Here is a 24179-nt window from a genome sequence, read left to right on the forward strand (position 1 = left end):
TATGTTATACAACCCCTTTCACTGTATTGCCAGAAATATTGTGTAAGGGTGTGTTAGGAACCACTTGTGGCTCGGAGGGAGTGTGGTAGGTTCCGTGGCGGCCCGGTAGTACAGGGCGCCGCCATGTTGTTGCGCAACCTTGCAGAGAGCACCGAGAGTGGAAAGGTCGCGCATGCTCAATGGAAGCGCGCGAACGACGGGCCTGTAAGGGAAAGGCTCCGTTGAGGAACTACAACTCCCATGAGCTCTGGGGCAGTCACCTGACTTGCGGAGCCAATCAGAAGGCTAGGATTACGGGAGGAGGAAAGGGAAGCGTGGGGGAGAGACCACGCTAGGCAGAGGGGATCTGGAAGGTAAAGGAGGAGGGTGTGTGCGTGCAGGGGGTCCGTGACCCGCCTGCATAGGCTAGCTTTACCCTGCAGGCCCTTAGGAGAACCCCTGAGTCACAGTAGGCTGCTGTGCTGCAGGGACGCCCATAGTGGTAGCGATCAGTCACCTTACTGTGTAGACAGCTAGGGACAAGTGTGCTGAGCAAGTTGGTGGTGAGCTGTTTGGGACCAGACAGCTGCACAGCGGACATCAAAGACAAGCAGAGGATTCATCTGATCCTTTTCGAAGTGTTACCGGTCACCGTCGTGACCGGCAGGTATTTACAACAAGTGCACCAACACCGGTCAACAGGCGCTGATCCCGCCTTAGGCGTAACTCTTTGGGGACACTAGTGAGTGGCCAAAGGCCTAATACACGGAGTAATCCTTTCTATTAAGTACAAGGACACGGTGTGTGGGGCACGCGGTGACGGGACAGAGACATACTCATTGTGAGCGTGGCAGAGCCACTACTATTCAAGGACAATACTCTGTAGGAGTGTGGCGGAGCCACTAAGGTTATAAGGACATTACTAGTTAGTTGTGTTAGGGTATAAGTGAATAAGCATATAGTATAAGTGTGTATGTTATGTGTTACTGCAATTTATAGTGCTAAGGTTATCGTTCATTACAGTAAAACTGGTTGCAATCATGTGTTGGTATGTTTCTTGCCCAGGGGAATCTTACGCGATGGGGATCCTGGTTAAGTGGAGGCGCTGCGCTAATTAAGTGTTACCCCAGGCTCCCAGCTAGCGAACTCTCAGATCTCCTGGAGCCGCAGGTGTGTGCAGTGACCAGTAGTCTCTTTAAAGCGTCAGAAAAAGGGCTACATTTGGAGGCGCTGCTGAGTGCTCAGACCTGAGGTGCCCAAGATTTTTCTCTCTCGTTGTGATCAATTTTTGCTCGTTCCGTCATGTTTGTGCCCTCGCAGTCCGAGGTGCGCAAGTGGGCCCAGCGGCATGAAATCCCCCTGACATGTGCCCTTGCCGTGGGACATGTGCCCGCCACCCTCTCCCTGGGTACAGTGACAGACTAAGTCAGGAATCTTCCGCTCCTAGAGACTGCCCGAGTGCAAGACCACTATTATGACGGGGAACAAGACTCGCGTAAAATACTGTTCGTTACAGACCGGGATATATGCCCCAATGCACTGCCCCCAGTACTACTTCTGCCCGACGCCCCCGGCATCCAATGCCCGTTAGTACCGGTGGACTCCGCCGAACCCCTGGCTGCGTCCACCCCACAGAGGGGCCATCCTGGTCCGTCAAGTACCGTCACAACCAGTCCTGTCCGTACCCCTGCGAGCAGCTTGACCCCCCGATGGCCCGCCGCCATGGGCCTAGGCACTTCGTTCACCCCCTCGGCCATTAGGCCCGCACTGAGCAGAACCAGCCTGTCGAGACTAGACGCCTATTCCCCTGCTGGGGGTAGCTTGCCGGATAACGCCTCCATCCCTGTGCTTGCAGAAGCCTTTCACCACACTACGCAGTCTTTCCAATACCGAAAGCTGAAGGTGTTATCTGGGGACAAACCCACTCCCCTGGGAGAAGTCGGATTCGAGGAATGGCTGGACTACACGGAACAGGTACTTCCTGAATGGTCATGCACAGATGCCGTCCGGAGGCAGCGCATAATTGAGTGCCTGCGCCCGCCAGCGTCCCACATGGTGCACTGCTATCGGGACGACCACCCGGATGCTGATGCCGCTGGCATCATCTACTCCCTGACCAAAGTGTATGGGGTTCCTGTGGATGCCTTTGCGCTAATGGCCAGGTTCCATGCTGTGGCCCAGAAAGAAGGAGAGATGGTGTCTGACTTCCTTCGACGGTTGCATCTGGACCTGTGGACCTTGGTGAGAAAGGGAGTGGTGCAAAAGGTGGATGCCGACGGACTGCGCACCACTCAGCTACTGAGGGGACTCCTCCCATTACACCCGGTGTCTGTACGCATCAGCGGCTGTCTCACGCCGGGGCAAGCACTGGCGTTCGGCGACCTGATGGATCGGGTCCAGGCACATGAGACTGTGCTACTGGGACGTGACCTGACCCCGGGAAAGAAGACGGTGGTTGCGACTAAAGACGCCAAGAAGTCGGAAGCTAAAGCTGAGGCGCCCGGGGATGCGAACCCGGAAAAGGAGGACCTTGAAGCAGCTGCGGCCACCAGGGAGTGCTCAGCGTCGGGGCGAGCATCGCCGACCTTCCGAGACAACGCCTACCACAGTCATCTCCAGTGCTATGCTTGCGGCAAAATGGGGCACATTCGAGCGCGCTGCCCCTCCCTATGGAAAACGGTGTCACGACCAGCCAAGTCTATGCTGTGTACCCCGCTTGCCGGCGAAGCAGCGGCCCCGCCCTCGACGGGTAGTCGAATCGGGCCAGTGGCCATCGTCAAGGTGGTGATTGAAGGCATCTACGCCTCGGCGCTGATGGATACTGGGTCCCAGGTGACCATCTTGTATCGGCCCTTCTACGACCAACACTTGCACCGGTTGCTGCTACTATCTGCTGACTCCTTGCGATTGAGAGGGTTGAGCCATGAAGACTACCCTATTGACGGGGTGGTGAAGGTACGCCTGGACATTCCCCAGTTGAACACCGGCAAGCATCATCCCATGGAGGTGGAGGCCTTAGTGTGTCCGGAACCCCAGGATCATCCCAGCGCCCCGATAATCATGGGGACCAACACAGACATTGTACAAGCTGTGCTCCGCATGTATCTGCAAGAAGCGGGTGAATCACCGTTGCTGGCTCTAGCTGCTCGTCCGGTATTACAAGAGGTTTGCGGTAAGATTTCTCCTGAAGAGGAGCATGGGATGCTGTATAGCCAAGAGCGGGGGTTAACCAAGATTCCGCCCGGGGAAGGAAGAATGATGGTCGCTGCCTGTCATTATCCCGCCCGACGCCTGGAGGATCAACTGTTCTCCTTGGAAAGCTCGACCCGCGATGCCCAGCGGCTCGGCTACGAAGAATTGGCCTCGATAAAGAAGTGGTCAGGAAAAATTCCGGCTCGAATCCAGGTGTACGTGCGGAACCTTTCTCCCTACACCATGTGCATTGACCGCCGGCAACCATTGGGTCGAATCTATCCAGTAACCCCGGAGGAAAATACTGTAGGTGAACGCCCGGTGGCCACCGCCCATGCCGTGACCCCAAGGTTGGCATTTGACTTCGGAGACTCGCCCTTGACGGAGGGCTGGAGAGGAAGACTGCAGACCAAACTGGAAGAACGACGGGGGGTGTTCTCCATAAGTGATATGGATGTAGGGTGTAGTCGCAGTGCCCGCCACACCATTCGATTGAGCGACCCCGCACCATTCCGGGAAAGTTCTCGCCGCATAGCACCTCGAGACGTGGAAGAGGTGAGGAGATTACAAGCCGAAATGGAGGAAGCTGGTATCGTTCAAGGATCACGCAGTCCCTATGCCTCACCCATCGTAGTGGTTCGCAAAAAGAATGGGACCGTACGTCTCTGCGTGGACTATAGGACCTTGAACAATCCTTGAACAATCGTACTGTACCTGGTCAGTATACCCTCCCACGCATCGAGGACATCTTGAACGCCTTGACGGGAAGTAAATGGTTCAGCGTACTAGATTTGAGGTCGGGGTATTATCAAGTACCCATGGATCTGGAAGATCAGGAGAGAACGGCCTTCATCTGCCCGCTAGGGTTCTACCAGTTCACCCGTATGCCGCAAGGGATATGCGGGGCTCCTGCCACCTTTCAGAGGCTAATGGAGAAGACCCTGGGAGACATGAACCCGCAAGAAAGCTTGGTGTACCTGGACGACATTATAGTGTTCGGGAAGACGCTAGAGGAGCATGACGAGCGGCTGATGAAGGTGTTGGATCGACTTCAAAAGGAGGGGCTTAAACTGTCCCTGGATAAGTGCAAATTCTGTCGCACGTCAGTGACATACGTGGGTCACATTGTATCAGCTGAAGGGATATCCACCGACCCAGGGAAGATAGAGGCCGTGGTGAATTGGCCCCGGCCTAACAACGTCCAAGAACTTCGATCCTTCCTGGGGTTCTGCGGCTACTACCGGCGATTTGTGGAGGGCTACTCAAGCAAAGCTAAACTCCTGAACAATCTCTTAAAAATCTGTCCTGAGGACACCGGCAGGAAAACCACCACAGCACAAACGCCATTTGGAGAGAAATGGACCTCTGCTTGTGAGCAAGCGTTCTTGAAATTGAAAACCAGCCTAACGCAGGCCCCAGTGCTGGCCTATGCCGACCCCGACCGAGAATACGTTCTACACGTGGATGCCAGCTTCAGTGGCCTGGGAGCAGTGTTGCACCAGAAACATGACACAGGGCTCCGCCCAGTGGCGTATGCGAGTCGAAGCTTGACTCCAAGCGAACAGAACTATCCTGTCCACAAGTTGGAGTTTCTAGCCCTCAAATGGGCTGTAGTGGATAAGCTACACTATTACTTGTATGGGGTACAGTTTGAAGTCAGGACAGATAATAACCCAATGACTTACATCAACACGTCCGCCAAATTGGACGCGACAGGTCACCGGTGGTTGGCGGCGCTGGCCAATTATCGGTTCAACCTTAAGTATAAACCAGGGCCCACTAACATAGGGGCCGATGCTCTGTCACGGTGGCCGGGGCTTCAACCCACTGCGTTTGAGGAGGTATGGGAGGAAATTCCGGGGCCTTGCATACGTGCTCTATGTTTACTAGCAGCAGTGGTCAACGACCAGGTGGCGTTCTCGGAGCTAAGAGTAGCTGACTCATTAGGGTGTCAATCCCGAGCTATTCCCCGGGCCTACCAAGGTCGGGAAGGAATGAACATTACAGAAGATAAAATCATTTCCTGGAAAGAATTGGTGCAACACCAGATCCAAGACCCAGTGGTGGAACTAGCTCGCTAAGCTCTGCAGCAAGACAACCCCTCTATTCTTAAGCAAGCCCCCAGAGAACTGGTGAAACTATTGTTGAATGAGTTCGGGAAGTTCGAACTGGACAATTGCCTCCTGTACCGGGTCATTAAATACCACAATCACCCCGACCGGCGACAACTATTCTTGCCTAACAGTCTGAGAAATATGGTCCTACAGGCGCTACACAATAATCATGGCCATCTGGGCGTTGACAAAACGTTCGGGTTACTTCGGGACCGGTTCTATTGGCCAAAAATGAGGGAGTCAGTGGAGCTGCATTGCCGACAGTGTACCCGCTGCATACAGAGGAAGACACTTCCCACTCGGGCGGCCCCCATGGCTCATTTGAAAAGCTCCGGCCCCGTGGATTTGGTGTGCATGGATTTCTTGTGTATCGAGCCAGACACCCGGGGTATCTGCAACATACTGGTGATTACCGATCACTATACCAGATACACCCAAGCGTTCCCCACCAAAGATCAACGGGCGGTGACAGTGCTAGAGTATTGTGGGAAAAATATTTCATCCATTATGGATTACTGAACCGACTCCACTCTGATCAAGGCAGGGATTTCGAGAGTACTCTCATCAGAGAACTGCTGAAGTTGTTAAATATAGCTAAGTCACGGACTACTCCGTACCACCCAGAAGGGGATGCTATGCCCGAACGGTTCAACCGAACACTACTTGACATGCTGGGGACATTAAAAGGCTCTCAGAAGACTGAGTGGAGCAAGCATGTGGAGACGTTGGTGCATGCCTATAACTGTACTCGACACGAGTCTACAAGGTACACCCCGTACTTTTTGATGTTTGGGAGAGAAGCTAGGCTGCCCGTGGATGTGCGACTTCGGATATCTACCGATGGGGTATCTAACCGGACGCACTTTCGATATGTGCAAAGGTTGCAAGACAGTTTGCAGCAGGCCTATAAATTGGCTGAGAAGGCGGCGGCACAACTGAATGCGAGTAATAAAAGGCGCTATGACCACAAGGTGCGACATAAAGACATTCGTCCGGGAGACGCAGTCCTTCTTTGTAATCTGGGCATCCACGGAAAGCAAAACTGGCAGACCGGTGGAGGGATGGGGTGTATGAAGTGGAATCACAGATGCCTGGCCTCCCGGTCTATCGTATCAAGGACTCTGAAGGCCGGGTAAAGGTGTGGCATAGGAACCATCTGCTTCCCATACCTCAAGAAGGGGACAACGAATCAGAAGTGCCCACAATTTCAATTGATGGAGGAACTGAAAGTACAGAGGATGGCCTAGAGACTGTAATAAATGCCACCTCTGAGAATCCTATGGAGGGAACCTCTCAAAGGAGCCTTCCGACCGCGGGGGCATCTCCCGAAGGAGCTACGGATAAAGAGCCCCTTGGTCCAACGACAGAGACGCTGACTCCAGTGAGCCAGCTGCTAGACCCGCAGAGCCCGTGCTTTGTGCAACAAAGAGACTTTGTAAACCTATCAAGCCCCTCAAGGGCAGAGTTGGAAATGCCAAATGAGATTTGCTATTCTCCCGAGGAGGTAGCCAAAGAGCAACTTCGTAGAAGCCAAAGGACTGGTCAACCTCCAATGAGGATGGCTTATGATCAATTCGGGGCACTCCATTATGAGGCTCAGCAGTGGGCTCGCCGCAGAGTGCAGTCTGTAGCGGTAATGTTCAATGAAATGTGCAATTTGATATAGAGCGATAAGATGTACTGTGTTGCGTTAATTTTTTTATTATATAACGTTCTGTGTATAGTTACGAAGGTATAGCCCAAGCGGGGACGTTGGATTCTGCAAGGGGGAGAATGTAAGGGTGTGTTAGGAACCTCTTGTGGCTCGGAGGGAGTGTGGTAGGTTCTGCGGCGGCCCGTAAGTACAGGGCGCCGCCGTGTTGTTGCGCAACCTTGCAGAGAGCACTGATAGAGTGGAAAGGTTGCGCATGCGCAATGGAAGTGCACGAACGACGGGCCTGTAAGGGAAAGGCTCCGTTGAGGAACTACAACTCCCATGAGCTCTGGGGCAGTCACCTGACTTGCGGAGCCAATCAGAAGGCTAGGATTACGGGAGGAGGAAAGGGAAGCGTGGGGGAGAGACCACGCTAGGCAGAGGGGATCTGGAAGGTAAAGGAGGAGGGTGTGTGCGTGCAGGGGGTCCGTGACCCGCCTGCATAGGCTAGCTTTACCCCGCAGGCCCTTAGGAGAACCCCTGAGTCACAGTAGGCTGCTGTGCTGCAGGGACGCCCATAGTGGTAGCGATCAGTCACCTTACTGTGTAGACAGCTAGGGACAAGTGTGCTGAGCAAGTTGGTGGTGAGCTGTTTGGGACCAGACAGCTGCACAGCGGACATCAAAGACAAGCAGAGGATTCGTCTGATCCTTTTCGAAGTGTTACCGGTCACCGTCGTGACCGGCAGGTATTTACAACAAGTGCACCAACACCGGTCAACAGGCGCTGATCCCGCCTTAGGCGTAACTCTTTGGGGACACTAGTGAGTGGCCAAAGGCCTAATACACGGAGTAATCCTTTCTATTAAGTACAAGGACACGGTGTGTGGGGCACGCGGTGACGGGACAGAGACATACTCATTGTGAGCGTGGCAGAGCCACTACTATTCAAGGACAATACTCTGTAGGAGTGTGGCGGAGCCACTAAGGTTATAAGGACATTACTAGTTAGTTGTGTTAGGGTATAAGTGAATAAGCATATAGTATAAGTGTGTATGTTATGTGTTACTGCAATTTATAGTGCTATGGTTATCGTTCATTACAGTAAAACTGGTTGCAATCATGTGTTGGTATGTTTCTTGCCCAGGGGAATCTTACGCGATGGGGATCCTGGGTAAGTGGAGGCGCTGCGCTAATTAAGTGTTACCCCAGGCTCCCAGCTAGCGGAGGCTCAGATCTCCTGGAGCCGCAGGTGTGTGCAGTGACCAGTAGTCTCTTTAGAGCGTCAGAAAAAGGGCTACAATTGTATTAATGGATTTCCTGTATACACAATACAGAGTACAGTACTTGAATTGTAAGCTCTATGGGACAGGGACCCCTTATCCTATTTTATGTCTGAAGCGCTTAGTCCCCTGATGTGTCACATGTATTACTGCTGGGAAGCGCTATGTACATTTTAGCTGGTGTTTGCTATTTGCTAGCAGTAAGACAGAGGATAGTGTATGTCAAAAGCACAAACATGCCAGTGACTTAGAAAGGATGGACATTAAAAAAAAAAAGACTTATTTTCTACTTCTACAAACTAGGAATTTGTCATTTACATGTTGTACCTACAACACTATCACACCTTTACCACCACTGCATATGAATTGAACAACTAGTTTAGAGGCCACTGGGGTTGTTCATCGAACTTTGGAAATGATCTATTTTCAAACTAATTTTGACTAGGTGTATGTTGCTTTAATGACCTGTAAATTCTAAATAATTATTTGAGCACTCAGGCAACAAAGAATTGATTTCATGTAGTCTGTGAATGATTTTAACTAAGTTAGTCTTCAAGAAACTCCAAATATGATTTTTTTATGTCTTGCCATCATTTAAAACCTTAGAGTTCATACTTGCATTAGAAAAACAGTTCCATATAAAACACATGGTTGTGTAAAGCTAGACTTCCTTGAAAACATTTACTTTACAAGTGCTAGGAAAGCTATGTGCCTAGCACATAATGTTCCTTTGTCTGGACAAATATTTTGAACATATAAATGTGAGTTTGTTTAAATGAATTGCATTAAGGGTAATCTGTTTATAATATTAGTGTTTCAGACTGATGGCCAGGATACAAACGCAATGTATTTCAATACATGTGAATTGCTATTGTAAATGTCAGAATTATTTTTCTGGGTATGTGTGCACAACTCTAAAGAAAGTTTTAGACCTATGTACATAGAGCTCACATGCATAATACAGCACAAAATGCCAAGCAAAGCTTTAAATAACACTCAAAGTATGTTCTCATTTCAAACAAAACATTTATTTTAAGTAAAATTCCCAAAGATTCAAACATTTTCAAATTTAGTGGAACGCAGTCCAACTTACTTACACAAATGTAACCATCCTTAAAACAATTTTTTCTTGTGTGGTGTTTGAAAAAACAAGTTTTCATTTTCAGTGGGGAGCCTAAAACACATCACACCGACAGCTAAAGAGAGGGTGCAAGTCGGATATTAAGGGGAAGGGCATTCCAAAGGTGTAGGGCAGCGGGTGAGAAATGTTTAAGACGAGAGAGGGATTTAGATATTAAAGGGGCAGAGAGAAGATATCCTTGAACAGAATGCAAGAGTTGGAATGGTGTGTAGCGAGAAATTAGGGCTGAGATGTAAGGAGGAGCAGAAGAGTGTGAAGCTTTAAAAATGAGGAGGAGAACTGTACTGTATGTGTAATACTGGATTTGATAGGAAGCCAGGAGAGGGATTTCAGCAGTAGAGACGCGGAGACAGATTTAGGAGAGTAAAGGTGATTCTAAGGGGCTCATTCACTACACTTCAATAAGTGACTTAATGTACGTTAAATGCCCTTAAAGCACAAGATTGCCTGTTTTGCTATTCACAAAGCTTCGATAACAGGGCAGTATCGCGCTCTAAAGGCTTTTTATCGAGCTTTAACAATCTGACCAAAAAATAAATAAAAAGCCGTACAATAAGCCCAAAATCACTTTTTCTGACAGAAACTGCTGTTCACTAAGCAGTGATAAGCATATCGTACTTTAACATTTTACAATATTTTGGCGCCAGCTAAAGGATGCAAAAAAGCACTTTTTATTTTTTACTGCACAGGATTGATACAGGAGGCCGACGGGGCCCCCCGGAGATCCAGCCATCCCCACCGGCCTTCGGGATCAATCCTGTGCAGTAAAAATAAAATTGCTTCCAGCTAAGGGTTAAATAGCAGGCACTGCATAGTTGTTCGTACAGGGAGTGGGTGAAGCATGCAATTGCCCTAGGGTGGTGTTTAGTCTTTGAGGGAGGGTGGCAGTAGAAGTTAACACCTTCATTACCTGAGCGGTTACACCTGCTCAGGTAGTGAAGGGGTTAACCCCTCGCAAGGCCTAAGCACCACTCTTGGGTAACTACCTTCACACCCCCCCACCCCCGTACCAACAACAAGAATGGGTAAAAGTGCTATTAACCAAAGATGGCTAATAGCACTTATCCCCATTCAAAAATAACATTACAGTGCAATAGATAAATACAACCCCCGCCTATCCCCCTGCAGGAGACAATTACTATTATCCAGAAATGGATAATAGTGCATTTGCACATTAAAAATAAAACATTACCCAGCCAGCATAAAGTAAATAAAAGTTCTACTTACCCCTGCCAGGATGAAGGCCGTCCTCGTCCTGCGTTGGCAGGAACATTACAATAGAAAACAAACTAATGGCCACTAACCCCTTAATCACCCTAGTAACGGCTATAGTAATTAAGGGGGTTAATTCCCTTCCCCTGCTACCTATGGAGGCCTAATAACCCCCCTACTTCCCGAACAGGCCCAGTTATGGGGTGCTGGTATCTCCTGCAGTATTTAAATCATCGGTCACGTGACGCATAGGATTTAAAAATGGCGGGGATACCGGTACCCCATACCAGGCCCTGTATCTTGGGAAGCCGGGCCCCCCAAGGCTGAAATCAATGCGGTTCAGCTCTGGAGACCCCCTGCTCCCACACACCAGTATTAAAATTAATATTTAAACTGCACGATCACCTGTAAGAGCCGTGCATGGAGATGCAGTGTCTCCGTGCAGCTCTACCAGGCTGCAGTTTTATACAAACACTTATAGCACAACAACACTTAGAGAAAAAAACTAGTAGTACGATCTTGCTTTTTTTACCGAACTTTAACGAATACCGTTTTGACACACATTTTATAGCGCGATAAAACAATGCAAAGTCAATCGGCAATGCACTGATTTTATCGAGGTTTAGTGATTAGGCCCCTAAATGTATCAAAATGCAAGTGTCTGCTCCAGGGCAAAACTGTAGTCCTGAGACCGGGGAAATCAGTTGGGGCCCTGAGTAAACCCACGTCCATCTGAGGAGTCCAATAAATCATTGAGAATTCCTAAACTATTACTACTGGACTTTCCAAATGAGAACAGTGAACTTCACTATGGGGAGCTCATTTACCCTAAAGGAGAAGAAATATTTACTAATATTATGACGTTGCGAGTAAGGAAATTGCCGGCAGCCATTTAACCTTCTCTACCCACAAAAGATACTACAAACCCATAGGGCTCCCAAAGTATATACCACGATTTAGAAAAAGAACATATTGGGTTCTGCTTTAACCCTTTCTTTGCCAGAATCCCGGCAGCACTTTAGGTCAGAAGGGTGTCAAAATTATATATATATACACACATATATACATATATACACACACACACACACACAAACACACACAAACACACACACAGCTCAAACCTGTTATAGCGCGGGTCCGCTTATAACGCGGTATGAGCGTGGACCCTCCCTACCTGGTGGAGCTCGGGCTGCTGGGGAAGTGTTGGGGCTGGCTTCTGGGGGGGGAACGTGCTGGCTGGGGCAAGTGCTGGGGCTGGCTTCTGGGGGCAAGTGCTGGGGCTGGCTTCTGGGGGCAAGTGCTGGGGCTGGCTTCTGGGGGCAAGTGCTGGGGCTGGCTTCTGGGGGCAAGTGCTGGGGCTGGCTTCTGGGGGCAAGTGCTGGGGCTGGCTTCTGGGAGCAAGTGCTGGGGCTGGCTTCTGGGAGCAAGTGCTGGGGCTGGCTTCTGGGAGCAAGTGCTGGGGCTGGCTTCTGGGAGCAAGTGCTGGGGCTGGCTTCTGGGAGCAAGTGCTGGGGCTGGCTTCTGGGAGCAAGTGCTGGGGCTGGCTTCTGGGAGCAAGTGCTGGGGTTGGCCTCTGGGGGAACGTGCTGGGGCTGGATTCTGGGGGAACGTGCTGGGGCTGGCTTCTGGGGGAACGTGCTGGGGCTTCCGGTGCCTAACTCCTACCTCCTCCGAATCAGGCGCGCAGTGGACATTTTTTCTTACAATTAGCGCGACCCCGGTTATAACGTTGTCTGATCAGGTGGCCCCTATTACCGCGTTCTTCTTGGACATAACAAAATAAAACATAGAGAACACCTACAAGCTCATATTGAACCCCCAAAATACCCACAACATATATATAAGCATATAAGTTTCACAGAGGAGTGCTACTGAGCATGGCGAAATATATATTTAAAACCAAAGACATAACATAAAACACAGACAAAGCTCAGTGCACATCCAGAAAAACTTATATACGGTACAGTGCCTAAATATACATGTATAAATAACTAATAAATAAAATGGTCTTTTAATTTAACATTTTGGCCAAATTGTTGTAAGCCCTTGAGCCAACTGCACGGCAGACCACGTTTCAAGGGTCCCTACACTAATATAGTGAAGCTCACTCCCTCCCACATTTAAATGGTTAAAAGCTCACTCCATGGCATCTCCCACTCTCAGGGGAACTTGCCTGCTTACAGTGTGATTGTGACAAATCTATTACAGAGTGCTTTTCCTGGTAATATACAGGTTAATAAAAGCTTCAATCAGACTTAGAACTTTTGCAACTAATATTGATAGATTTTTTATAAATCATTCTTCCTGGCAATGCACAGGTTATTAAGAATCTATATTAGTGTAGGGACCCTTGAAACGTGGTCTGCCGTGCAGTTGGCTCAAGGGCTTACAACAATTTGGCCAAAATGTTAAACTAAAAGACCATTTTATTTATACATGTATATTTAGGCACTGTACCGTATATAAGTTTTTCTGGATGTGCACTGAGCTTTGACTGTGTTTTATGTAATGTCTTTGGTTTTAAACAAAATAAACAGTTTCAAATTAAATTGAGTTATGGCTTTACTAATTATCCCGATTTTTAGTTTGAGATGACTGAAAAGCAAAAACAGACATTTCTCATACACTGATGAAAAAAATAAAAACATTTACCTTTCTGTGCTCTGGCTGTTATTTCAAAGTATTTAACAGTTAGGTCTTGAATAGAAAGAACAGCCATGTGAGCTTTCCTCTGCCAATCTGCGTCTTCCTTTTTAAGGCTCTCAATCCGTTTGGGACCCAAGTAATCGTTTTCGATGGAGATCTGAGGGCAAAAATGACTTACAATCTTAGCATGCTGACCCGCAACACTCATTTTACACATTATCTGTTAGAAGAATGCCTCAATGGATTTTTGATGTTTGAATTACATTTGTTGCTGTGTTGTGGAAGGTGAGGACTTACATTGGTCAAAATTCTGCATGATAATTATTTTAAAGGGTTCCAGTGAGAGACATTTGTCAACAGTCGATATGTGTTGGTACATGGGTGTACAGCGCTCAATTAGTATGTTTTGTTAGGTAAATCATAGTTTTATAATGCAGTTATATAATCATGAGTGAGCCTTACATTTTTACAATTTATGAAATCATAATACGAAATAAAATGATAAAGGAAAAACAAAAGATACATAACGACATTTTCTTATACAGTTGGACAATCTACTTCGCTGTACATTCATGTATATCTATGAGAAAAATGAACATCTGCATCTTTCCTATAGGATGAACATATATAAATGTCTGTGGCTTAAATCCTATCCAGTAACTACTGTATAATGCTTTCATTATAGACATAGCTATCAAATCATAATTAGTTGGGTGTTATCCTTAGATACCTTTGGTACCAAGGAGTCCATACTTTTTGGAATGTGTTAAGAATAATTTCAGAATGTCGTAAGTTTTTCCCATCGAAATTACTTCCCATAACATGCTGATGTTCGACCAGGTGGGGGTATCAGATTTTTTTCCCCCCAGTTTCTGGCGATGGAACATCTTACTGCTCTGAATATATGGGTAATCAATTTACCTGTGTTTCAGTCAACATTGAGTAATGGTAAACCCATACAAGGGTCCCTAGAGACATCAATATTAGTTATTTGGGCTATTAAATAAAAAATGTTATATCAGGCAGGAACCATATAGTGGACATGGAGAGGGTGCAACCAAGTGGGTTCCAACAAAGTTGGGAACATGATGGGTATATGTTTTATGTAATCTGGCTGGAGTAAGATCGCAATGGCACATTATACAAATTATTTTACGGTAGTGCAAAAGGATGTTGTCGAGGCTACCTCCCAATTGTCTGACCATTCTTCTAGATCTAGTTCTCTGCCCAATTTTCTGTCCCATTGTAGCATACGACTTTCATTTGAGAACAGCATCATATATACAGTGTGAGCAAAGATACTAAAATTATGTGCAAGATCTTTTAGGGTGGTAAGTGTTAACAAAATTACGAATCTGAAAATAATTCATGAATTCACCTTGAGAAATGTGGTAATCAGTGCATAGGGAGTGAAATGTTTTGACCGAGTCCACCACGATGAAGTCTTATACAAGCCAGTTGTGTTTTTTTTTTTTTTTTCAAGAAGGGAAGACCAAAATAAATAATACATAATACTGGTAGGTAGGAGTGGATGACACTGGGGAAAGCAAATGGGAGAAGGAAAAAAGGGAAGGGAAGGGGGGGACAGGGGGAAAGGAGGAGGCAAAGAGGTGGGTGAATGCCCCCTCAAATGGATTGCCTTTGTGCACCAGAAAAAAACATATTAGCAGATGTCAGCGAACAATAAAATAAACAAAGATCCAATACTAGTATACTGCCTGCGCGCACGCCTGCAGCCCAAGGGATTTGTGAACTTAGCTGCAGGAGATTGTATACGCGTGGCGGACGCATCATAAAGCTGGTTCGCCCTCATTGGCTCAACCAGCTCACGTGCGCTGACGTCATGTGATTTTGATTACATCAGGCAGGGGGGCCCCCGAGAAATGTCATGGATGAAAAGGGGGGCTCGGCATAAAATTACAAAAAAAAAAAGAAAAAGAAGAAAAAAAAAGGGTTTGCTCACCCCTGCTCTAGGGGATACTCATCTCGGGCAATAAAGTCCTCAGCAGGACTCCCGATGATAATCCTGCCCAACCGGCGTCCGAGACACAGTGGTCGGTATACAAGCAGAGCAACCTCTCGGCACCTGGTCTACCCCTCTGCGCTGTTCGTCACTGCGCGTTTCGTCACGTGACTGACTTCCTCAGGGGAACAAATTTACACATTTCCCTTACTACATCAGCAGTGCACGAAATGGGGGGCGCTGGGTTTACAGAGGCCCCCGCGCGCTTCTTTCATTTGTCCTGGCCCCCATGATTTCTGTTAGTGGCCCTGAGAACACAAATGGTAGCTACTTAAAGCTGTGCCATCAAAAAAGGAAATTAGACCAAGATGAGGACAAACAAAGGAAACCACAGTGTGCTTATTAATTACATCAAATATTTGTGTGGAGTGGAGAATGATGAACAAGTTCTGCAACTATAAAAGTTCCATGTGCAAGACCTTTGTATCTAAAAGTATATGTATAGTAGAAAGCTTACATTTTAAGACTTTAGTAACCTGCCCCAACATTATCCAATAGATAACGTTTCAGTACAAATCCTACAAGTAATTTGTTCCAGTTCGCATTCACTTTTTCCTTCAGATTAAATATAGGGAGATTACAAAAATCACGACACTAATTTTACTCTAATTTTTTATCTATTGGAATTAGAGACATGACCGATTTACTGCACTTTTTAAACACTTGGGAAAAGTTTCCCTTTGTTTAAAACATGCTCTATGTGGCATCATCTCCAAAACATTGTTCAGTACTTTAGACGAAGTGCATGGTGAAATCGCAAACAATTCTCATTGGCAACTTTCCTTGATTCTATTGTGTTAACAGTCTTTGAAATAGACTCAAGGTTAAAAGTTAAATAGGTTAAAATCTGGTGATGTTTACGGCCATGACCTTCCTTTACAGTAAACCTTTGAAAATCTAAAGACAAAAAAAAAGTATTGTGTAAGAAATGAAAACCCTCCATACTAGTGAAGTGTGGCACCATTTTGCTGGAATACTATTTGTGGGACTTCTCGAAATTGGGCGACCCGAATGAACTTTCAGTTGGATCACCAACACGTCTAATTTCTTTTAACTGCATAATACCATACATACAGTCTCTAAAAAGTTCCGAACACAAAACTTTATATGAAGAGACATGGGATCTTCCACTTAGTACAACATTTTAACAATGAAAACTTTCTGTTCAACATAATAAGACGACAACAGAGTGATCTCCCACAGATCCCTCTTAGTACTGCACAACTGGCTGCAATGGCGTATGGCAACAATAGAGTGCTAGATAACGAATAGGGAGTGAGCAGTAGGGGAGACCCTGGTAATTGCACACAGTGCTAGGATAGAGCAATTACCTAAAAATGCCTATAGGCAAAACAATAAATATTTATTAAACATATATATAAACACACAATTAAACGGCGCAAAGAAAAATGGATAAAAGCAACTAAAACTCAGGTACGGGTGTAGTGGAGGCCTGTATACAGTAAATAACTATGATGCAAATATCTTATAGTAAAGCCTCCTACTACGAGCACGAGTTGGGGGAAATATGCAGGGAGGGTGGTGGTTACTAATATTTCACTATGGCTAGTGATGTGTGCTAAAGGGTAAGCACAGTATACCACCTATTGTGAGGGAGGTGTATGTGTGGTGAAGGTATAGCTATAATAGGCTAGTGTGAATAGGCGCTACCAGAGATCACAAACATGGATAGTGCAGAGTGTATGCAGTCAAAGCAGCTGCTGCTGTGGTGGTGTTTAAATGATAGCGCTCCCACTTATGTAATGGCCTATAGCTGTAGCGTGTATGCTTATTGCTACCAGCATATGCCTATGTTGCGTCCTTGAAGTATATAGCCGCCAAAAGTACCTTTCTTGCCAGCACATCAATACATATCAGTACACCGAGTCAATCCCTCCTTCCCCACAACTGCCGCGATCTCACCCGTGACCTCCGACGTCAACGCGGTGACGTCATCCCGACGTACATTTCGCGCTCGGGGGCTGGCGCTTTGACAAAGCGCCAGCCCCCAAGCGAGAAATGTACGTCGGGATGACGTCACCGCGTTGACGTCGGAGGTCACGGGTGAGATCGCGGCAGTTGTGGGGAAGGAGGGATTGACTCGGTGTACTGATATGTATTGATGTGTTGGGAAGTGCTGGCAAGAAAGGTACTTTTGGCGGCTATATACTTCAAGGACGCAACATAGGCATATGCTGGTAGCAATAAGCATACACGCTATAGCTATAGGCCATTACATAAGTGGGAGCGCTATCATTTAAACACCACCACAGCAGCAGCTGCTTTGACTGCATACACTCTGCACTATCCATGTTTGTGATCCCTGGTAGCGCCTATTCACACAAGCCTATTATAGCTATACCTTCACCACACATACACCTCCCTCACAATAGGTGGTATACTGTGCTTACCCTTTAGCACACATCACTAGCCATAGTGAAATATTAGTAACCACCACCCTCCCTGCATATTTCCCCCAACTCGTGCTCGTAGTAGGAGGCTTTACTATAAGATATTTGCATCATAGTTATTTACTGTATACAGGCCTCCACTACACCCGTACCTGAGTTTTAGTTGCTTTTATCCATTTTTCTTTGCGCCGTTTAATTGTGTGTTTATATAGATGTTTAATAAATATTTATTGTTTTGCCTATAGGCATTTTTAGGTAATTGCTCTATCCTAGCACTGGGTGCAATTACCAGGGTCTCCCCTACTGCTCACTCCCTATTCGTTATCTAGCACTCTATTGTTGCCATACGCCATTGCAGCCAGTTGTGCAGTACTAAGAGGGATCTGTGGGAGATCACTCTGTTGTCACCCTATATACTTGCTACGCCAGTACTATCCCTCTGCACCGGCTAATTACATTGCTATTCGGTGAGCGGTATACCTATAGTTATTTCTCACAACATAATAAGACTCCAGTTTAAATAGAAGCTTTGTTTCCAGGCTGGTCAAAGTTTGAGAATATTTTCTAACTGTACAGAAGATGCAGTAACTTTTTAACATCTGTAATTTGAATACAAGTTTCTTTTAGGAAACATCAACCTGTGCATTTATTTATTTTTTAATTATCTATGATTATTCTTTTTTGCAGAAGCATAAAAAGAACAACACGATTACCTTTATTGCGATGTTCTAAAACCTAAACAATTAGATCCTAATCCATAAAAAACTGTCTAAACGAGAAAAAAAAGGAAAGAATAAAAACATCATAAAGCCCATTGCAATATTAGTATGACTGCACAATCAATGATTTTTGTTGTCTTTTAAGCTTATACTTTCAAAGCTAAATGTATTTTTTCTTTACCCCTTGCATTTTAAACTCCATCAAATCCCAATTATGCTTCCAAAGCAAGAAAGGTGGAGTAAAGGGCATTTAATTTGAGATAGGAGGGCGGCTGTTTCTGCTTAGCAGTCACATAACATTAAATTGAGGAACTAAAGGAAGTGGAACACCTCCCAAAGTTTCAGATTACAATGTACTGTAAACCAACACAAATTGAAAAGTCTTAGATTTACATACAAATGTAGCAGGATTCCCTGTCCCCGGTGCAAGAGACAATGTCTGCCGGAACCGGTCTGTGGGGGGCCTCATGCTTCCAATGGACCAGTGTTAATCCTTTGGTTGGTGCTGCAACAACCTCATTCACATGGCAGTCGCAACGTAAACAGTAAGGTTAGCTCTGATCACCAAGATATAACCAATGTGTCACGCTTGTGAAAAAAGCAATTTCCCCCAAGCGCTTCTTAAAATATGGAGCTCTCAATGCAAGTGAAACAGGGCATCCTAGGCTGCAAAAAAAAAAAAAAAAAATCCACAGAGAGATAGCAGGAACATTAAGAGTGGCCAAATCAACAGTTTTGGTACATTCTGAGAAAAAAAAAAAAAAAACGCACTGGTGAGCTCTGCAACACAAAAATGCCTGGGCATCCACGGAAGACAACAGTGGTGGATGATCGTAGGATCCTTTCCATGGTAAAGAAAAACCCCTTCACAACATCCAGCCAAGTGAAAAACACTCTCCAGGAGGTAGGCATATCATTATCCAGTGTACCATAAAGAGAAGATTTCACGAGAGCAAATACAGAGGGTTCACCACAAGGTGCAAACCATTCATAAGTCTCAAGAATAGACAGGACAGATTAGACTTTGCCAAACAATATCTAAAAAAGCCAGCCCTGTTCTGGAACAGCATTCTTTGGACAGATGAAACTAAGATCAACCTATACCAGATAATGGGAAGAAAAAAGTGTGGAGAAGGCTTGGAACGACTCATGATCCGAAGCATACCACATCTGTAAAACACGGTTGAGGCAGTGTGATGGCATGGGCATGCATGGCTTACAATGGCACAGGGTCACTAGTGTTTATTGATGATGTGACAGAAGACAGAAGCAGTCGGATGAATTCTGAAGTGTATAGGGATATATTGTCTGCTCAGATTCAGCGAAGTTGATTGAACGTGCTTCACTTTACAGATGGATAATGACCCAAAACATACTGCAAAAGCAACCCAGGAGTTTAAGGCAAAGAAGTGGAATATTCTGCAATGGTCGAGTCAATCACCTGATCTCAACCCCATCGAGCATGCATTTCACTTGCTGAAGACAAAACTTAAGGAAGAAAGACCCACGAACAAACAACAACTGAAGACAGCTGCAGTAAAGGCCTGGCAAAGCATCACAAAGGAGGAAACCCAGCGTTTGGTGATGTCCATGCGTTCCAGACTTCAAGAAATCATTGCTTGCAAAGGATTCTCAACAAAGTATTAAAAATGAACATTTTATTTATGATTGTGTTAATTTGTCCAATTACGTTTGAGCCCCTGAAATAAGGGGACTGTGTATGAAAATGGTTGCAATTCCTAAACGTTTCATACGATATTTTTGTTCAACTCCTCGAATTAAAGCTGAAAGTCTGCACTTCAATTGCATCTCGGTTGTTTCATTTCAAATCCATTGTACAGAGCCAAAATTATGAAAATTGTGTCAGTGTCCAATTATTTCCAGACCCAACTGTATGCCGGTATTCATGAAGCTCCAATAACGCCTTATGACTTCAAAACATTTTGTTTCACTGTGTTTTTCTTGCTAGATTTAGGTGACCGAAAGACATGCAATTTCAATATGCCATTCTTCAAAAAGCTTGTCTGTGCGGGTGAGACCAAAGGAAGTCAGACAGCAAAGGAAATCATTATTTTGCATAGACACAATTGGGGCATTCTGAGTAACATGGATAGCTTATTTACCTTACAGCAGGTATATTTGATCATGTTTTAAATTCTTTGAATTTTATGTAGGGTAAAAAGCGTATTTATAACATTATGTTTTCTCCAAATCCCGCAATTTATTCTTCCCTTGAGAAAAAAAAAACAAGCATTCTAATGCAGGCCATGTGTTATCGACTTCGCAGACCTTGATCCAACTTTGATCTACAGTAAGCTTGTAACATTTCAGCGTGAAATTTTATTAAAGGTGATCACATACAGTATGTGCTGTGTCAAACTAACGTGAAATACAATCATTTAGAAAGTACCATAAAAGTTAAGAAACATGAATATGAATATCACATAGTAAAGCTATAAAAGTAAAAAAAAATGAAAGTTTAAAATATAGTGGTTTTCGACTTCCATCGACATCTTCTGGTTGTCCATTTGCCACTTTAATTTCTGGGGGGAAAAAAATAAATTACAGTTACTACTGCACAGTACATTATATTTACCTTCAGGGGTGTACTGTATGTAGATGTTCAAGTCGATCACAGAGTTGTTTGATCCCTGCTGATAATGATCTTGGGCCAGGTAGCCAGACAAAGCCATAATCAGGTTGAGGTTGGTATTCAGGTCGGGGTAGGTAGTCAGGATGTAGGTTCATCTGGTTTTCAGTGTCGGTTGTACTGTACTGGTAGTAGTATTGGTATTGAGGCAAGTATTCAGTCTGAAGATGGTACGTGTAGGTGGGTGGTGGCACATTGGAGGTATCGGCTCGGGAAATACGATTACTCAATGGGCTGGTCCCGATCTCCTTTTGAAGTTGCTGTGGTGAACCATACCCGCAAAAGACGGGTGCAGTGACCACAAACCTTCTTTCGAACCGGAACGTGGTGTTAAAGCAGTCAGATTATGTCACACAGAATTCTTCCAACAATGAGGGTTTGGTGAATTTTTGAAGTATTCATACTTGTCAATGATATAGTCATAGATGCCGGATATAGTTAATTAATTTGAGAAAATATCATGTATGCGAAACTGCATTTGGGTCGAGTACAAGGAGTTGACATCATGTATGTCCTATGCAACAGTCAGCAGTCAAGACAATGTAAAATAATGCACAATACATTCTGTTTTGTAATAAAATGTGAAACAACTAAATTTGATAAAGTTTTGAGTGACCAATGTCAGTAAACAATGGATTACTGTAATGTCTATACTTTGTATCTGGCTTTAAAGACACCTGTTTTCAGACATTGAGTATATATGTACTGTAGCATTCAATGTCCCCCATAGGCAATAGACATTCACTTTGCCATCTGCCAGAGACACGCTGAACTGCAACCACACAAATAATAATTCCGTCTGACCACAAAATACAGGAGGGACAACTCTATTCTGATAACTCGCCGTCAACTTGTCAAAAACCCGCGAACAAGAGAAATATGCCCCATGAGAATTGGAGAAAATAAAGTTGTCCTCCAGCGCGTGGTCTTATTGTCCTTTTCTTCCTTGTGTAGATAAAAAAGACAACAACAAAAGAACACCACACACATGTGGTATAATAGGCGTCGATAATCAATAGCTCAATCTATAGAGAAGTAGAGAACTTGACACTTGCCTGTGTGTTTGTTCCCGTAGTATATACTCCTCTATTTTCCTTCTGCTGTTACCTTAAAAGAGTGGAGATAGGCATAGCATAATACTGTTTATTACAAAAAAAAACTTTAGGAGGTGAAATAAAACACACTTACAAACAACCAGCCACAAGGATTGTGGTGGTTTCTGTTGCTGCAAGTGTCCTTAAAAAGTTGTCCTTTCTGGAAGTGCTTTCCAGTCACTCGTTTCCAACTCCTGACTTGTCAGTCTGGGTCCACGGGACAGGGAGGATCTCTCAGACTCGTGCACAGTCTTTGTATTGTATTGTATGTCTTTATTTATATAGTGCCATTAATGTACATAGCGCTTCACAGCAGTAATACATGTGGTAATCCAATAAATAACAGATAATATAAATAACAGATCATGGGAATAAGTGCTTTAGACATTAAGGAAGAGGAGTCCCTGCTCCGAGGAGCTTACAGTCTAATTGGTAGGTAGGGAGAACATACAGAGACAGTAGGAGGGAGTTCTGGTAAGTGCATCTGCAGGGGGGCAAGCTTTATGTGCCATGTGTTCAGAATAGCCACAGTGCTATTCATATGCTTCTTTAAGCAAGTGTGTCTTAAGGTGGGTCTTAAAGGTGGATAGAGAGGGTTCTAGTCGGGTACTGAGGGGAAGGGCATTCCAGAGGTGAGGGGCAGTCAATGAAAAAGGTTTAAGGCGGGAGAGGGCTTTAGATACAAAGGGGGTAGAAAGAAGACATCCTTGAGAAGAACGCAAGAGTCTGGATGGTGCATAACGAGAAATTAGGGCTGAGATGTAAGGAGGGGCAGAAGAGTGTAAAGCTTTAAAAGTGAGGAGAAGAATGGAGTGTGAGATGCGGGATTTGATCGGAAGCCAGGAGAGGGATTTCATGAGGGGAGATGCTGAGACAGATCTAGGAAAGAGTAGAGTGATTCTGGCAGCAGCGTTAAGGATAGATTGTAGGGGAGACAGGTGAGAGGCAGGAAGGCCGGACAGCAGGAGGTTACAGTAATCAAGACGGGAGAGAATGAGGGCCTGAGTCAGAGTTTTAGCAGTCGAGCAACAGAGGAAAGGGCGTATCTTTGTTATATTGCGGAGGAAAAAGTGACAGGTTTTAGAAATGTTTTGAATGTGAGGGGCAAATGTGAGAGAGGAGTCGAGTGTGACCCCAAGGCAGCGTGCTTGGGCTACTGGGTGAATGATCGTAGTTCCAACAGTAATGTGGAAGGAGGTAGTAGGGCCAGGTTTGGGAGGAAGTATGAGGAGCTCTGTTTTAGCCATGTTGAGTTTAAGGCGGCGGAGGGCCATCCAGGATGATATAGCAGAGAGACATTCAGAAACTTTGGTTTGTACAGTAGGTGTAAGGTCGGGTGTTGAGAAATATATTTGTGTGTCGTCAGCATAGAGGTGATAATTAAACCCAAAAGATGTTATTAGGTCACCTAGAGAGAGTGTATACAGAGAAAAGAGAAGAGGTCCCAGGACAGAGCCCTGGGGTACCCCCACAGAGAGATCAATAGAGGAGGAGGAGGTATTAGCAGAAGAGACACTGAAAGTACGATGGGAGAGGTAGGATGAGATCCAGGATAGAGCTTTGTTCCGAATGCCAAGAGTGTGGAGAATGTGAAGGAGAAGAGGGTGGTCCACGGTGTCAAATGCTGCAGAGAGGTCGAGTAATATGAGCAGAGTGTAATGACCTCTGTCTTTGGCAGCATGGAGGTCGTCAGTTATTTTAGTGAGGGCTGTTTCCGTGGAGTGAGCAGTACGGAAGCCAGATTGTAGAGGGTCTAGGAGAGAATAGGTGTTGAGAAAATGGAGCAAGCGAGCGAATACAAGACGTTCAAGGAGTTTAGAGGCAAAAGGCAGGAGGGAGACAGGCCGATAGTTAGAAAGACATGTAGGGTCAAGCTTGCTGTTTTTGAGTAATGGTATGACTGTTGCATGTTTGAAGGAGGATGGAAAGGTTCCAGAGCAGAGGGAGGAGTTAAAAATGTGCGTGAGCGTAGGGATTATAGTAGGAGCAAGAGGTTTTAGGAGATGGGAGGGAATGGGGTCAAGAGGGCAAGTGGTAGAGGGAGAAGAGGCGATCAACAGCGACACATCCTCCTCTGAGACAG

At 45.6% G+C, this 24179-nt stretch overlaps 1 protein-coding gene across 1 annotated transcript in view; it reads right to left on the reverse strand.

The window, feature by feature from the left end:
* JMY (junction mediating and regulatory protein, p53 cofactor) overlaps positions 1 to 24179 on the reverse strand; it is an 82403-nt gene that overhangs the window by 26201 nt on the left and 32023 nt on the right. The window contains exon 3 of the mRNA XM_075590855.1: positions 13206 to 13356. Within this exon, the coding sequence (XP_075446970.1) occupies positions 13206 to 13356 (151 nt within the window). The remainder of the gene's footprint in view (positions 1 to 13205; positions 13357 to 24179) is intronic.

This window comes from Ascaphus truei, chromosome 1, assembly GCF_040206685.1.
Source record: "Ascaphus truei isolate aAscTru1 chromosome 1, aAscTru1.hap1, whole genome shotgun sequence".
NCBI lineage: Eukaryota > Metazoa > Chordata > Amphibia > Anura > Ascaphidae > Ascaphus > Ascaphus truei.